The 16,982-nt window shown below is 50.9% G+C and overlaps 5 protein-coding genes across 5 annotated transcripts; 3 read left to right on the plus strand and 2 right to left on the minus strand.

Annotated features, from left to right (window-relative positions):
• Positions 1-866: 866 nt before the first annotated feature.
• On the minus strand, positions 867-3,510 carry somA (putative cAMP-dependent protein kinase pathway protein (Som1); the record flags this gene model as incomplete). The annotated part of the gene is made up of 5 exons (XM_026752770.1): positions 867-1,034; positions 1,088-1,357; positions 1,417-2,710; positions 2,800-2,957; positions 3,022-3,510. 5 exons carry the CDS (start codon positions 3,508-3,510, stop codon positions 867-869), a joined length of 2,379 nt encoding a protein of 792 aa, XP_026598788.1.
• A 3,474-nt stretch (positions 3,511-6,984) lies between these two features.
• Positions 6,985-8,277, plus strand: DSM5745_10755 (WD40 repeat domain-containing protein; the record flags this gene model as incomplete). The annotated part of the gene is made up of 5 exons (XM_026752771.1): positions 6,985-7,128; positions 7,181-7,226; positions 7,280-7,360; positions 7,417-8,172; positions 8,225-8,277. The coding sequence occupies 5 exons, from the start codon at positions 6,985-6,987 to the stop codon at positions 8,275-8,277; spliced, it is 1,080 nt and encodes a 359-aa protein (XP_026598789.1).
• A 1,022-nt stretch (positions 8,278-9,299) lies between these two features.
• DSM5745_10756 (uncharacterized protein) lies at positions 9,300-14,286 on the plus strand (the record flags this gene model as incomplete). Its single annotated transcript, XM_026752772.1, has 7 exons — positions 9,300-9,378; positions 9,429-9,748; positions 9,798-9,940; positions 10,886-11,256; positions 11,321-11,880; positions 11,939-14,117; positions 14,174-14,286. The coding sequence occupies 7 exons, from the start codon at positions 9,300-9,302 to the stop codon at positions 14,284-14,286; spliced, it is 3,765 nt and encodes a 1,254-aa protein (XP_026598790.1).
• Positions 14,287-14,384: 98 nt separating this feature from the next.
• On the plus strand, positions 14,385-15,152 carry DSM5745_10757 (gamma-glutamylcyclotransferase family protein; the record flags this gene model as incomplete). The annotated part of the gene is made up of 1 exon (XM_026752773.1): positions 14,385-15,152. One exon carries the CDS (start codon positions 14,385-14,387, stop codon positions 15,150-15,152), a length of 768 nt encoding a protein of 255 aa, XP_026598791.1.
• A 354-nt stretch (positions 15,153-15,506) lies between these two features.
• On the minus strand, positions 15,507-16,202 carry DSM5745_10758 (adenine phosphoribosyltransferase APT1; the record flags this gene model as incomplete). The annotated part of the gene is made up of 2 exons (XM_026752774.1): positions 15,507-15,661; positions 15,713-16,202. The coding sequence occupies 2 exons, from the start codon at positions 16,200-16,202 to the stop codon at positions 15,507-15,509; spliced, it is 645 nt and encodes a 214-aa protein (XP_026598792.1).
• Positions 16,203-16,982: the final 780 nt, after the last annotated feature.

Genomic DNA, 16,982 nt, shown 5'->3' on the forward strand with positions numbered 1-16,982 from the left:
ATGTAATCAAACCTACCGACGTCCATCCGCCCTCTCGTCATATTTGGTCCAAACCGACGATACTCAGACTCGTACGAGCAAACCTAACATCTAAGGTTGCACCGGATTCGACCGACAAAGGCAACGTCTACCATTTCGCGTTTACGCACGAGCGTGATACGGAGGAGGTATGAGATCAGAATGTCGATAGGTGAACAGCAAGATATGAAATTAATTTTTGCCTGATCCATTGAATCGTTCCTAACGCAGTCAAAGCCGATAAAAATAGATAAGAATAGGTATTGACGCAAGCCCAAGCCAAAGATAACGCCACCAAGATAACAGATCAGAGAGCAATGATAGAGATCCAACCAGGAGAAAACCAGGGGGGCGGGAGGAGGGAAAGAGAAGGATGGAAAGAGAATTCTAGCCAAGCGAGAAACGTGGGTAGATGCTCTTCTTGAGCATGGGTGACGCTAAAGTATCAGACGTCGAGGGTCATTTGAAACTTCGAGATTAACCCAGTGTTGAGAGACAAAGTGATAGTAGTAATATAGCAATGAAAAAGAAAGAAAAGAAGCTTTATAGAGCCGGTGAAAGCTCAAAAAGAGCAGCTTGATCACAAGTGGAAGCGCAACCGCTCTGGCCAAAAGTAACACTCCGCAGAGCGCACGCAAAGGGAAGATATGCAAAGAACAAGATTACACCAACGCCAGTCTCACGGGCACATATCCATATCCAAGATCGTGTCGGCACAGAAAATCAGGATTAAAAAAGGAGATGGAAAGGAAGCGAGGAGAGGTAATAGCCAACTAGACACGAGGTCGATGAATATACAAACAGAACATGGGTATATGGTAGCTTGGATTAAAAACCGCTGATTTCGTTTAGAGACCATTTTCGGTACCAGTCTCTACACCGTCGGGATACGTTATGCTTGGGTCGAACCCGAATCCTGCTGTGTCTGTGTCGGTGTTGAGGAATGTATCGAAATCGAAATTCTCAAGAATGTCCGGGTTCTCCAGTGCGCTGAAATCTAGACTAAAAGCGGAGGCCTAGGTTTGATGTTAGCATATTGTGGACATACAATTTCAACAAAGTGACTTACATCCGGCATGGCGAGATCGTTGAACGATTGCTGAGTTTGATCAGGAGGTGGAGGCTGGACAAGGGTTTGCTGAGCGGGTGCGGATGTCGGCTGTGGTGGAGCGGTTGCAGTGGCGTTAGCACCAGACTTATTGAATGATTGATGGTGTTGGGGAGTGATCGGCGTCGCTGGCGTAGGAGTCGGCGGTTGCTCCGCCTCTGAGGATGGAGTAGCAGTTGTGTTGTTAGCTGCTGCTGCTGCGGCTGCTGCTGCGGTCTTCTTGTTTGGTCGCTACGAACAGTAAGTAATGGCAACCAAGACTCGCTGAGGCGAGTATTTGAAAAACAAACCTTGGCTCGGTCTTTCGTTTCTTTCTTCTTCGGCGCTGCCTTAGTGGGGGGTTGCGGAGTCGGGGGAGCAGCATTCCCAGCTTGGGGAGATGGAGGAGGCTGGCGACCAGCGTTGGCAGTAGGAGGTTGGGGAGGCGGCATCGAATTCACACTCTGAGGCGTTCCGGTAGTTGGGGGCTGAATGATAGGAGACTGTTGCGACACCATGGCTTGACCACCTGGCTGAGGTTGCCAGCCTCCATTCGACATCCGGTTCGCCGAGCCAGCCGGGATTGGTTGACCCATTGAAGGACCAGTGAACGTCGGGTTGGAGCTGGGGGGCCGCATGCCGTTGGGGCCCTGGATTCCATCCTGCATGTTCTTTATGTAGAACTGGCCTGCCATTTCAGGAGGTAATTGGCCGGTGAAATTCATCGAAGCCGGAGATCCACGGCCTTGCATCATCGCATCCGGGGCGTTCGGTGAATTGGGAAGACCGGACTGAGCGATCTTGGGGGTGTTGCGCTTCATTTGATCGTTGGGAATCGGTGACGCTCCTGCCCTACTGCCCTGGGGAGAAGTGCCCGGTGGCATCTGGCCCGGTTGCTGTTGGCCCTGCTGCCCAGGCAATGGCTGACCATCGGGGCCACGAGACATGCTGTCCTGCTCTTGACGAGCCATCATGAGTCGGCGTTTATTCTGCTGCTCGAGGAGCATGAGTTGCATTTGATAGTCCTGGAGAGCATGGTTACCATGCTGACCACCAGGAGTTTGGACCCCAGGCCTAACCTGCGCCATTTGGCCATTCGCGCCATAGAAGTCGCCGCCATTCATCTGATACATACCCGGGCCATCTGGCATGGGGACCAGATCAGCCTGATTCGGCATCACGCCGGTGTTCATTAAACCATTAGGCACGCCCTGATTATTCATTGCTGAGCGAGAGTGATGTAGAGCCAAGTTTTGAGCATATACCTGGATTGGTTTTGGCTGTGCAGCCGGACCCGATTGCTGAAAAGCACCAAACTGATTCGGATTCATCACACGTGGTGTGAGCCCATTCTGCATCATCATTGGGTTCTGTTGGCCGGGCATCGCCTGTCCCTGGCCGCGTCCGTTGGGCGCCAGTTGTTGCCCATTGATGGGATTACCTTCGAGGCGGGGTCGTTTCGAGGGAGACGGCGCATTCTCGGCGGACGATGGAGACGGCGGTCGGTGGCCATTCATATCGATATCAGAATGTTCCCGTTGCATTTGCATCATCGCGGCCTGTTGGTTCTTTTGTTGTAATTGCGCAGCGAATTGCTGCTGCGAGCTATAAAATAGATCAGCGTCCGATTACCAGCCATTGCTGGGATAAAAATGGTAAAAATGATCGCAAACAAAACAGGGAACGGCACATACAAGCCACCAGTATTGTTCTGCAGAACGGCTTTCTGTAGATTGTTCGGAACGATCCCATTGCCACGCATATTATTGAGCCGCCCCATTTGACCCGGCATCATTTGTTGTGGGTTACGATACATGTTGTTCTGTTGCTGCTCTCTAAGGCGCATAATATTCTGCAACGCGGTAAAGTTAGACGCTTGGGAAAGGGGAAGTTGAAAAGAAGAACCACGTTCATACCTGATTGTGTTGAAGATATTGCCTCACATCGGGGCTGTTTCCCTTCTTTCGCTGGGACCAAAAGAATTCCCAGAACAAACTGAACCAATCCAAGAGGAATGAGGAGGACTGGCTTTCGCCACTGAGATTGGGGCGAGGCAGGTCCTCGGGAATCTTCAGCTTGTCACCATCTTTGCCGTCCGTCATCATCCCGTCTCCATCAACGCCATTGACGTCCCCCTCCCGGCGCTGACCAGGACTCGTCTTGATAGGGGGCTCGGTGTTGAGCTTGATAGACTCGTCTTTCACAAGAGCTCGCGCACAGTCGTGATAACCGCGTTTCAAGAAATAGTCGTAAATATAAGTATTGAGATTGATGATCATGACTTCGGGAGAATTATGTGTACTGCCATCGTTACGGGGTAACATCGAACCATTATTGACCATGGGGACGCCTCCAACCGGACCGCCGACACCGGGATTCATCCCAGCAACATTCATCTGGTTCATGATGGCGTTTCAGTGACTGTCACCTTCTCCTATTGGGATTGTCCTCGGCAGGAGCGACGAGTCAGATGGATGATAGGCACATCCACGAGCTTGAAGCAAGACAGCCTAAGGAAAGGCAGAGCTGGCGTGGAGGTAGGAATACGAGAGGGCGAGGATAAGTAATTATTATAGGAAGGCGAAAGATAAGAGTACGGCGCTGGTATAAGGGCGTTTGCACGCTCAGGAGCAAATGCAGATGACACCGAAAGAAACTTTCTCCCCTGGGACGGTATGGAAGATTTGCGAATTCGCCTGACGAAAGGCGCGAAGAGAAAGTCGGATGTATAGGAAAGATCTGCTATAACATTGGTCAGAGGACCTCAGCAGTAGAGATCAACCGCGCGAGATAGCTGGACGATGCAGCGAGCGATTAGCGACACGAGAGAAGCAGCGAAGAAAGATCGACGTTTATTGTGCAAGAAAGTCCGAAGAGCAGGCGCGTGGATAGTACGTGGACGGAATAGATAGGAGTGAATGCTTCGACAAGAAAAGGGAGTTGCTGGTCAGAGCGCTCCGAATGAATACGGAAAGCGAACTGATGGAGTGATCTGGCGGAGATCAGGCCAGCGAGAGAGAAGAGGGGGCGGTGGGTGGAGGGAGGTAGGCGACCGTCAAGATCAGGTGTAGAGTTAGATCTCAATAAAGGAGCCGTGGTAAGATGAATAGAGAGGTAAATGGAGGGGTTGTAAAGAGAGGAGAAGGAAATCGAGGACGAGGATATCAGGCGCCGTGCCTGGAGAAGAGTGGTAGATAGGTCAAGGTCAAGTTCTCAGACCGGCAGCCAGGACTTGGGGACTTGGGCGCTGCTTGATTCCCTCTCTTTCTGCTGGGCGGAAATCGCTTGTTCGGGCCGGATTAACCTGCTCGGAACAAGGCGGGAGGGCTGGGAGATGCCGCTGCCAAGCGTAGATCTCAGTATGCAGCCAGAGGCGGCGAAAGTGATACAACCACAGAAAAAAGAACGAAAAGAGAAAAAAAAGATGTGGAGGCAACTAAAGTGTTAACTGCTTACCTGCGACCAATGGACACAGTTGGGCTGCGATACAGAAAGTAGAATCGCAGAACGTAGAAATCGGATTCGGTGGTTGGGAGAAGGGTGGTCAGGTAAGGCTGACTCCGTCTCTGTCGCCGCAGACCTGCTTTACTGACAGTGTATCTGATTTCTTCCCACGGAACAATTGTAGGATCAAAATGCCTATGTATGCAGGGTATAAAGAGGGAAGAGATCTTAGGAATGGACAGTGGTCTATCAAGCCGTGTCAGAAAAAGATAAAAGAAACGGCTCCGAATTGATGGACTGATCCAGGGTTGATGCATCACTTGTTACACTCAGGGTCCCAGTCAGTAGTAGTGCGTAATTTCCAGCACAGATAGTCCATTTCAGGATTAGCGTGTCACGTGGGTCTCCTGGAACGTCTCAACTCTTCATTCCGGGAATTTGTATCTAGATCTTGTGCAGAGTGTCTACGACTCTGTAAAACACCCACTGATGGGTACTCTGTATTAACTACAAATTTTGGCGGGCATCTGCGAGCCTCGTGTTGGCATGCAGATTGGCTCAATGTCATTGTCAGTAGCATACCCCGGAGTGGACGTCGGACGGGGTTGATCACTAAGCGCCCCAAACCCAATGAGTAAGTTGACTAATTAGGTTAGGTTATAAAATAGAGGTGATCATCTACTTTAGGTCGGCCTGCTGTGACGGGTTCCATGTACGTTCCGTAACTGTAAGTTTATATGACTGATTTTGGATAAGATCTGATTTCATAATTGTCTTGTTCTGACTGGACCGCGAGAACTGTCCTTCAAAAGCCATGAATATGGGATCACATCAGGGGTTCTGTAAAAATTATTACTTTTTTGCTATACCGTATGCTATGCATCAACCTTAGATTGTCGTGCTCTTGCCCTAACCAAATGGAACAGCAGATGTCTTTTTGCGCTTTTCCATCACTGATTGGATAATCTTCTATCTATAAGACCTATCAAGAGTTGAATTTGATGTATAACTGGATTCTTTCCCCGCGAGATATATAGCATCATTACAGCTTGGTCACGACGCTCATAGTTTGAGCTGTTTAACCGGTAGGACAATGAGCGAAGTCAAATCAAGTTACTTTCAGGTTCATTGTTGATTCTGTCAACCGTGCTCCATTCGATCCGAGACAATTTCCAGCGTCATAAGTAAGATCAACATCGCAAATTCCAAACACCAGACGCCGTAAGCTACCCACAATACACGTTGCTATCACTCCTCCTCTGGCGGCATCTCGTCCTCGATGTACCTCACCAGTGACACCCTCATCTCTGTTGTATCATCCCCACGTAGAATATCGCTAACGAAGTGCGCTTCAATCTGCATTTGCACCTTGATGGTAGAGAAACTCAATTAGTGCGAGATGTCAAGCGGGAATTAGATTATACAAATTCACCATTTCTAGCGCGCCTCGTAGGACGCCACACAGTATATTTGAGAACCATAGTTCGTCTTGCGCTCGCCCGTCATCTGGCAACTCGACAAAATCCGCGAGTGGGTTCTCATCGAAGATCAGAGAAAACTGGTTGTTGTCGCTGGTCCAATTTGTCACCGTAGGTGTGATGTTCAGAAATATCTTGAATCCAACCTGGTCTGTATCAGCATCACAGGAAGAGTCTCAACCGAGCCTGGTAGATCATTCAAGTGCATATCGTACTTTCGAAATCATGTCCGCGGTTTCGCGGAAGTTGGCACATCGGCCAGCGTTCGACTTTGCCAGAAAGTCCTCAATGAGACGCATCCCAATGTTATAGCCCATTTTCTCTAGCTGTTTGTTCACTTCTTGGTAGTTTCCGTCATAGTCCTGGCATAGTTGCGCTACAATCGTCCCGTAAGTCAACGTCACCAACTCCGCATTCACTTTATCGATCTTGTTTCTGCGAGAAACAAGTGTTGTTAGTTTATTCGTTCGCGAGAGACCCCCGTTGCCTGTGGGAATGAGATAGTAGGCGGCGGCTTTCAGCTTACTGACTTCCAGAGTCTATCGAATGGACGTCATGTTAGCAAGATGCTCATGTTAACGCCAGAAGATGAACCGCTTACTCTTCTCCAATTCTTGCCACTTTGGTGGAGGATGACATGCTTATGGCTTCTAGTTCCAAGCTTCCACAGACGAGACTCAGCGAGACGCGAAATTCAGTATTACTCAGTGTTCAATCAACGATGCAAATCCCCGCTCAAGCTGGGGTGGATGCGGAGCTTTGAGCGCTTAGATCCCTGGCTAGCGTCTGCCGCGGCTAGCGTAGGTAACCTACTACCTAGACACCGCCTGACTCCCGAGGAGCCGCGTTTTTCTTGATCGCGCTATCCGGGGATAACGACCTTCGTCTCAAAGCTTCGGACACTTCGCAGCTCATTCGGCTTTTATCTATTGAAATTCTCTGCGCACTTCTTAAAAAATGTCCGGTGAGAAGCGACCGGCGCAAGCGGCCTTCGGCTCCTCCAGCCAATTGGTTGTGAAGCGAAAGAAGTCAGATGCTGCACTCAATGATAGCACAGCCGTTGTAAAGAGCTCAACGCAGAATGGAAGTCTCGTACAAGCAGTATGTATGACTTATCAATATTGATGCGCATGGTGATTGATCTTCATTGCAGGTTCCCCGCACCAGTGGCCTTGATGCGCCGATCATGGAGCTCACAGGTGAGTCCGAATGCGGATACATGGTGTAAACGGTGCTAACTTCAAGAAATCAGGTCACTCTGGCGAAATTTTTGCCGCTCGATTCGATCCGACGGCGCTATACATTGCATCAGGTTCCATGGATCGATCTATATGTACGTCAGGAGGCCAGGGCACAACTCAAAACTATAGCTAATATGGATTGTCAAAGTACTCTGGAATACTTATGGAAAATGCGAAAATTATGGCATCTTATCTGGTCACAAAGGCGCGGTTCTTGACCTGCAATGGTCGCGAGACTCCAAAACGATATTCTCCGCATCGGCCGATATGACGCTTGCAAGCTGGGATATAGAATCTGGCCAGAGGATTCGGCGATACATGGGTCATGAAGAGGTCATAAACTGTCTCGAAACCAGCAAGAGGGGCCAAGAAATGCTGGTCAGCGCTAGCGACGATGGTACGATAGGGATCTGGGACCCGAGGCAAAAAGAGGCAATTGAATATTTGGAGACGGAACTACCTATTACCGCGGTGGCACAGTCTGAAGCTGGAAATGAGATATTTAGCGGAGGCATTGACAACACAATTCATGTTTGGGACATTCGAAAGAAAGCCATAGTTTATTCCATGGCCGGACACATGGAAACTATTACCTCTCTCGAGATTTCACCGGACTCGCAGACTCTTCTGTCCAACTCCCTCGACTCAACGGTACGCACTTGGGATATCCGACCTTTCGCGCCAACCAACCGCCATATTAGGACATATGACGGCGCCCCGGCCGGTCTAGAAAAGAATCTTATCCGGGCGACCTGGAATCCGGCGGGTGACAAGATCGCAGCGGGAAGCGGTGATCGAAGTGTTGTGGTTTGGGACTTCAAGACCGGAAAGCTTCTATACAAGCTTCCCGGACACAAGGGCACTGTAAACGATGTGCGATTCACGCCAAATAATGAGCCTATCAGTAAGTTCACCCATGCAAAGCCCTGAGCACTCACGCTAATTCCTATTATCAGTTGTTTCCGCATCGTCCGACAGGAACTTGATGTTAGGTGAATTGGGCAAATGAAGATGACGCCCTATGGGAGCGATCTTGCCCATATTATCGCAATAAGAGCTCAGCCCCACGGACAATACCTAATTACCAGATAAAAACAACACGGCTTATAGCGTCTAAGCGCTGTTGTGATGATAAAGGCACTGCGACACCCCACCCAACTGCTGGTCCGATGCCTTGCCTCTGATCGTCCCGAAGGGAATGTGTATAGATGGATAAACCCCGCATAGAAAGGGTACGTCCTACAGTTGAGCACCTTTCTAGCTACGCTGCTTCGAGTAGGGGCCGGCTTTTTCGTTGGTCCAGGACTTTAGGCCCAGCTCATCTTGATTCTCCAGATGTTTTAATACCCGAACTATGGACTACGCATTTCTCATGTACATTTACCAAGTACATGCGCAGCTTTGATTCTGGTACTGCTTTTCAATGGATAGAATATCGACGTCTCTATACTATACTCAATGCGCTGAAACTAATAACCGTCGTCATTTGGGTTGGCTACGGCCAATATAGGTGATGCTTTAGACTCAAAACTCAAAGGTCATGTCCAGAGAATTTGACTTCTCTCGTTCTAACAATCCGCTGTCCGTCTGGCTGGATCGGAGTGGTTGACTAAAAATCGGTGGTGGATTTAGAAGGCCGGTTTCTTGATGTGACGCACGCATCTTCGTTTCCAATTCCTCTTCCTGGTATACTCCGTGGACACGAATGTCATGCATTTGATACGTAGGGCAGTCGGACGCACCTTCTCCGAATACATTATTTGGGGCGACTCAACCCTCCACCTCTGCCCTTAAATAGCCCGGTCTGCGTCGATCTATAATGCGTGCTAAGTCACTTCGAGATGCGCCCTTGGTTGACTCGTTCCAATCCATTCATTTCCATTTTCATCAATGCCATTGCAAAGCATTTTCACTCGTTCACCTTCTCTTCCTTCTGCTTCAGCTGGAGCCTGCGGCCCGCCTAGTCTAGGCGCGCGCAGTGTATGGCAAAGGCCACGGAGGACACCCGATGCGCGGTCCTGTTTGTCGATGATGAAAGACCCGACCATTCATTGGAAACTATTCAACTTAGTCCTCTCCACAGTTCTCCTCCTCATCAATCTCGCCATTTGTAGGTCGTTACTTCTACTCCTACCCTACTGGTTATGCTAACATGTTCAGATATCGCTTTCGTGGTTATCCGCGCGATCCAAGGCCCCTGGCTTTATATCGTGCTGACCTTCATACTTTTGACTATTGGTGTCATATGGTGCCACGCTCTATGCCGTTTCGTTGTAGCAGTCTATCAATTTCCGAATTATACTGCCAATTTCACCCTACCGATCGAGATGACGGAGACTGCTGGCTACGCCCAACCGAATCAGCCTATCCACATCACTATGACCGGTGACGAGGAACGCTCCATTGAGAGTCATGCTCATAATGTTCCGTGCAAAGTTACAGTCCCGCCGCCGGCGTACGGCGTATGGAGAAATAGTGTGGTAAGCAGCGACACTCTTCCTGGACTTCCAGCTGTTGATTCATATACAGAGACTTGATCCCAACCTGCTTCACTGGCAGCGCGTCGACATCCAGCCGGCTATGTCGCAGAATGATGAAAGACGAGAGGAGACTTCAAACCGCAAAATGCATGGACGTCGTCCGCCGAGCTACATATCAGATGATGGTGTTGAGTATGTGGTTGAAGCTTTACCCAGGTCACTCACTGAATATTCGAGGCGGTAATACCTGTACGATGCCTGTCCGAATGCACTTTAAGTCTTTCATTTCAAAAGGCGCAGCATTCTCTTCGCCCAATATCCATAGAGCCATTTTGGGAGCTCGTAACATGGGACGAACCGGTCTGAGCTCTTTGCGTATTTCAATCGAGCAATTCGTTGAGAGTTTGGTACTATTATTGTTGTTCATACGGAGTACTCCGAAGTTTGTCGTAGAAGATCTTTCAGAAGGATGAACACTGGATGCAACGTGTAGCCGGGGGCCTGGAATTTACGAGCCATCGCAACTATACGGTATAGCGCTTAGTGCCGTAAATACTCAGTAGTTGTTAGTATAGTTGCTTTACATCGTACCTTGCTGAACAGCCTCCATATAATAAAGGTAGCTCCTGTCTTTATATCCCCACTGGGCCCTTGCAGCCATGGCCATACAAATTAGCTTTTATAACTGGATCCACATCGATTGATTACATGCGTACGGAGTAGGTACGTGCGGAGCGATAAGATTGGTAGCGGAGATCTGGTCTTCGGAAGAATCTCACGTGCAGTCTGGATACCAACGACCCAGCGTATTGATATTGTCAGCTGTGACCAAGGGAGTCTCGAGCAAAGACATCGAGGGCTATTGACGCGACCAAATCGGCGTCCAAAACCGTCGCTGCCACGCTCCCATGCCGTCTGTGGCCGGTTCGCTTTTGCGGTGATGCGATCAGGATGTTGGAAGCCACAGATGTCCGTCTGTTCGGCTTGGACAACGGGCTTGGTCTTGCTTATGTTGCTATGGGCATCTATTGTCCATGGCATGAGGCCTGAGCAGATGAGGCACCTGCGGTCGGTTCCCCAATGCTACTAAACTAGAATGCCCGTGCAGTGAGACTAATTTGTACGGCTGGAACCTAGGACCGAGACGGAGCAGATGTTCTACCACGGTTTCGAAAACTACCTCGAACATGCATTCCCCGAAGATGAACTGCGGCCTCTCTCATGCCAACCGCTAGTCCGCGACCAAAGTAACCCTGGGCACGCCGAGCTTAATGACGTCCTGGGGAACTACTCCCTGACCCTGATCGATAGCTTGTCGACCCTGGCAATCTTGTCCTCAAGCCCTGATGAAGGACCGAAAGCATGGCGATATTTTCAGGATGGTATTAAAGACTTTGTCAGGCTCTATGGGGATGGTTCGACCGGCTCCGCCGGACAGGGGGAACGTAGCCGGGGTTTTGATATAGATAGCAAGGTCCAAGTTTTCGAGACGGTTATTCGAGGATTGGGTATGTTACCGGAGATCCTGTACCATGAATCGACTTGCTGTTGTTTCTAACATTGCCTTCCTAGGTGGGTTGCTAAGTTCGCATCTCTTCGCTGTCGGCGACCTTCCCATTACTCGCTACAGTCCCTCTTCGGCGGAAGCGACGTATGCGAAAGCCTGGGACAAGACATCATTTGCCATCGATAGGCAGGGAATTAGCTGGGAGAATGGATTTGTTTATGATGGTCAGCTTCTTCGGCTGGCTGTTGATCTAGCGAATCGCATTCTGCCGGCTTTCTATACCGACACTGGCCTTCCCTACCCCCGGGTGAATTTACGTCACGGAGTGCACCAACAGCCATTCTATGCCAATTCGCCCCTGAATGCGGGCACCGCACACGCATGCGATGGTAGAAATGATCATGTGTGCGTGGCATCCTCAACTGAAGTCACCGAGACATGCAGCGCAGGCGCGGGCAGCCTTGTCTTGGAATTCACTGTCTTGAGCAGACTCACTGGCGATGGTCGGTACGAGGAACTCGCAAAAAGAGCCTTCTGGGCTGTTTGGCATCGGAGAAGTGATATTGGATTGATCGGCGCGGGCATTGACGCTGAGTCTGGCAAATGGGTCGCCCCCTTCACTGGCGTATGTCGTCGCCTTGGCATTGTTGATAATCTCGTAAGCTAATATTTTGTCTGAGCAGATTGGCGCGGGGATCGATAGCTTTTTCGAGTATGCGTTCAAGTCATATGTTTTGCTTTCCTCTGGACAGCGTCCGGAACACAACCGCAGCAGTCCGTGGCAGGTTCTGGACGACTACTTCGTCCCGCTTAGCGAGTACGAGCATTCTCCAGAAGCTTTTTTACAAGTATGGGAGGAGTCACATTCGTCGATCAAGCGCCATCTCTATCGAGGCGAGGGTTATCAGCACCCGCATTTAATTCAAGGGGATATATTTACCGGCGCTACCCGGGCCTTCTGGATTGACAGCCTGAGCGCCTTCTATCCAGGCCTTCTCTCACTGGCAGGCGACCTCGATGAGGCTATAGGAATCCATCTACTTACTACGGCTGTGTGGAACCGCTTCTCTGGGCTTCCTGAAAGATGGAATGTGGCCACAGGAAACGTTGAGGGTAATCTTGGCTGGTACGGCGGGAGGCCGGAGTTCATTGAATCAACGTACTACCTCTACCAAGCTACAAAGGACCCTTGGTATCTACATGTTGGTGAAATGGTACAACGGGATCTCAAACGACGTTGCTGGACCAAGTGCGGCTGGGCCGGGCTCCAGGATGTTCGTAACGGAGAATTAAGTGACCGCATGGAGAGCTTCTTCCTTGGGGAGACTGCCAAATACATGTTCTTGCTATATCATCCTGAACACCCCTTGAATAATCTGGATCAGCCGGTCGTCTTTACGACAGAGGCACATCCACTAGTTGTTCCAAAGAGTGCATATGAGCGTGGCTGGCACCAAAAGCGGAATCCATACAGAGATGAGCATGCAGCTGCACCCGTTTGCCCAACCCCACCTTTACCTCCAACCTTTGGGTTATCGTCAACAGCTGCTCGCCCAGATGTTTTTCACGCCGCGAACCTAGCTCGGCTTGACTTGATGCCAATTCGGGGTTCCCCAGAAGGGCCTTTGGAAGACCCTGCGGAGAACCATCCTGGGGTCACAATCGCGGATCTGACTTCCCCGACCAACTATACATATTTCCCCTGGACCTTGCCACCAGAATTGGTTCCTTTCAATGCGACGAGCTCACTCATGGAGATTCGTCCTACTCTGGACATTTCGTTTCCAGCTGTACCTGGAATGGCTAGCGGGCCGGGTGCGCTGGAGCGGGTTCAGGACGGCATCCTTGTCAAAGCTATTGGCGGCCTGCGAATGAGCATGATCAAGGACGCGCCCTCATTTGGCGGAGAAGGGAGCGAGTTTAGAGTGCAGGTGGTCAGTGGCGTGCCTCTAGGGAAGGATGAAAAGGTATACCTCTTGCGAGAGATCACATTTGATGTCCTCGATCCCGGGGATCCGAACTTCACACGGATTCGTGATCCCGCCATGGTTGACCTGGTCATTGACTTTGTTCCAGGAAGCCTCGGCCGACGAAATGATTCTCAAGATGGTCGAGAACCTGGTGCAGCTTTGAAAGGAAAAGAGCAGCGAATAGTCAATGCCAACGCATACAGGGTGGCGCAAGCCGCAGCTCCGGTAGACCCATCTACCTCAAGCGTGAAGGACGTCTTAACATCACTTGTCAGTTCCGTCTCGTCATTGCTTCGAGATGAGTCACACCAACTTTATACACCGTTTCCATCCGTTCAAAGCACCCGCCCTACCCGACTCCCTATCCCAGCTGCTGTATCTACTGGGCTTGGATCTGGTCCGCTCCCCGATTTGGACGATTCGTCTTTCATATCAGTAACCGGTGGGGCATCGCTAGCTCGGCTGCCATGGTCTGACATTTATATGGCCGGCGACCTTTGCGACGAACGCATTCTCCGCGACGTCGCCCAGTCCCACCAAGTACTCGTCATTAAGCGCGGAGGGTGTACGTTCTCGCAAAAGCTCCGCAACATTGCAGCGCACCCTCCGTCACGGAATGCGCTAAAGCTCATCGTCGTCGTCTCCTACGAGGAAGAGGAACACACCGATGGTGAACACTTGGGGCCCGGCGTAGCGGCAAGGCTAGCGGAGCCGTACCTTGCGCGCCCACAGCTAGACGAAACTCAGGTGACGGCCGGTGGCATTCCACGGCGGCATCTGCTCAGCATGGTTCTTGTTGGTGGCGGGAAAGAAACGTACGAGCTTCTGCGTCATGCGCGAGGTGTGGGCATCAAACGGCGGTATTCGATGCGATCGCAGGGCGTCCCAATCAGTAATTTATTCATCGTCTAGACTCCATATTTTCAAACTCTGCATGTTTCGTTATAGAGTTGACAAGCAGTTCCGGCCGGGAAAATATCTGGGGTCCCGCGGCAAATTGGAACCAGTACACGTCTGAACACGTCTTTGGACTCCACTTCCGCTCTCCACCACTTTCTTAAATGTTTCCTTCCTTTCTATTCACGGCTAGCAGGCATGAATATACGGAGTACTTCTCTTATACAAACAGTGCCTTTAGAGCCTCACTTTACTAAACAGAATGCATCTCCAACAAGATCAAAGCCGCGATGGCTCAATTCCATCAAGCATCTCAACCACAACAGCAGCCGTCGACTCCCCCGCACCCCAAACTTCCCTCGACGCCCGCCCCCAAAAAGACCTATCAAAGCCGAAACATCTCTACTTTGCCTACGGCTCCAACCTCTCGCCCACGCAGATGCGCATGCGCTGTATCCACAACCCCACGCTCTCGGGACACCCTGTCGCCCTGGCCACGCTCGATTCCTGGCGCTGGTTGATCTGTCAAGCGGGCTATGCGAACGTGGTGTCTCCCGCTGGACTGCGCGTGGGCTCTCAAATAGACGGGGGAGATGATGTACCTCAATCAATTTCAAAGTCTATACCTCACGGAGGTGTTTACGGGGTCCTGTACGAGATGAGTGCGGAGGACGAGAGGGTACTGGATGGGTATGAAGGTGTACATCATTCCGCTGGCGACTCAAAGCAGGGAGATAAGGTCCCCCTGGGCATTCGGCAGAAGGAGCAGGGGGATGGAGATTATAACAAGTGGTACGTTGATGCGAGGGTTGTGGAGTGGCTGGATGAGGGGTATCGTGAGCGAAATGGACTCGAGGGGGTTGGCGGAAATGTCAGGGTATTGGTTTATGTGGATGAGGAGCGGGTGAAGGTGGGAAAGCCAAAGGAGGAGTACATCCCGCGGATGAACAGGGCGATTAGGGAGGCAGTGGAGTTAGGGTTCCCGGTGGATTGGGCGGAAGAGGTTATAGGCCCAAACTGCTTGTTCTAAATTAATTGAGATGACTGCTATAGATATATTTTGGTATTTATATTGCCATACATATATTTTGGTATTCAAAGTCTATCGTCACGAAGAACAGAAGCCCTAAGTCGATCCCCAAGCGTTGATGATCGCGTGCTCTTTCAGGCCGCCAGCGGTCGGGCTCAGCAAAGTGACAAGTATCCGCTGAGCAGCTCAAATCGCAGATTTAAGGCCCGCCCATGGTCAGACGCTCCGTCGAGGTTTTGATGGTGGCAATCAGAGGGCGAGCGAGGCGAGATTGGGGCCGCTGTCGATGCTTTTGATTCTGGAAGTCGTGGACTTGGTAAACGTGTAAGAGCGAAGATCGTAGAAGAAATCGTATTACGCCTTGGTTTCCTGGCCTGTGAGGAGGGTGTGGACGGGAGCAGACAGCTTGTCCCGACCGTGAAGGAATTCCAGCTCGAGTAAGAAAACATATGAGAGCACACTACCACCCATTTTCTTGACGAGTTCCCCCGCTGCCCACGCCGAGCCGCCTGGAAGTACCGAGTTAGTCAAGACCAATATAAAGGAAACAAAGGACGTACCGGTTGCAATAATATCATCGATAACAATCACCTTCTGACCGGGCTTGATAGCGTCCGACTGCATCTGGAAGAAGTCCTGACCGTACTCCTTCTCGTAGCCCTGGGTTTCACAAGGGCCGGGTAGCTTGCCTTGCTTGCGAACAGGGACGAAACCAGCGCCGAGCCTCAGAGCGAGACTAGGGCCCATGAGAAAGCCTCGAGCCTCCAGACCGACGATAACATCAGGCTTCTCGCCAGCGAGGCTCTCAAGTATGTGAAGCTCGAGGCAGCGGATAAGAGCTTCGTGCGTAGAGGGGTTGGCGAAAATGGGGAGGATATCTTCGAAAAGGATACCAGGAGATGGGAAGTCAGGAAACTGGCGCAGCGCAGCGCGCAGCTTTACCTTAAGATCGGCGAGTTCGGCGGCGCGGGGGGCAGCGGCGGAGGTGTGTCCGGCGACTTGGGTGGTGGAGGAGGCATCGGGGGATGTAGAAGCGGTTGGTTGGGACATGGTGAAAGGAAGGGGAGGAGAAGAAGAAGAGAAAAGGGGAAAAGGAAAGCAGAGGTGAGGGGTGGGAAGATTTGCAAGATTGAAATAGTTTGTGATAAGCAGAGGGGAAGAAAAAAAGATGAATTTCCAGTACAGTAGAGAAAAAGATCTGCCGAGTTCAAAAAATACGGGCGGATTACCTCCCCTCCCGCGTCCCTACCACGAACGGCCTTCGTCAACCTCACCTCTGGATCTTGTTTACTGATCACTGTGGATTTGATCAAATAATACTCCGAGATGGTCTCTACACTGAGATTCATCCACACAAACGTGCGTTTCCCATCCGCTTTCCAGGTCCCAGTACTAACCAGACCCTGTAATACAGCCCCCGCCATGACTGCGCAATCGAGTCTAGAATCTTATCGTCAGCCCACGCTGTCTCTTCCCCTCCACCTCCGTCAATCGGCCATGTAGTCTACGGCGCGCGATAATTACAAGTCCACAGCGGTCTTGTTCGTTGGTTGGCCTTTTGCCGTCGAGCCCTCGAGGGTTAACGGTTGATCAACTTCCTTAGTTGCCCATGCCGAGTGCAGATACCTACGACTCCTTGACCGTCGGCCGGGGTGGAATAAAGAGCAGCCCTGATCGTCCATGCAAGGTGAGATGGTGCAAATCGCTTATCCTACGCAGTACTAGCGGATAAGTCTCTCGCCACTTGTCTCAAGTTGTTTGCAGGCCAGAGGGTGTACGGTCTGCTGCAGCCTCGCGCCATGTTTCAAGCCATCTCACTCGATGAGCTGC

Source organism: Aspergillus mulundensis, assembly GCF_003369625.1.
Source record: "Aspergillus mulundensis strain DSM 5745 chromosome Unknown scaffold_16, whole genome shotgun sequence".
NCBI lineage: Eukaryota > Fungi > Ascomycota > Eurotiomycetes > Eurotiales > Aspergillaceae > Aspergillus > Aspergillus mulundensis.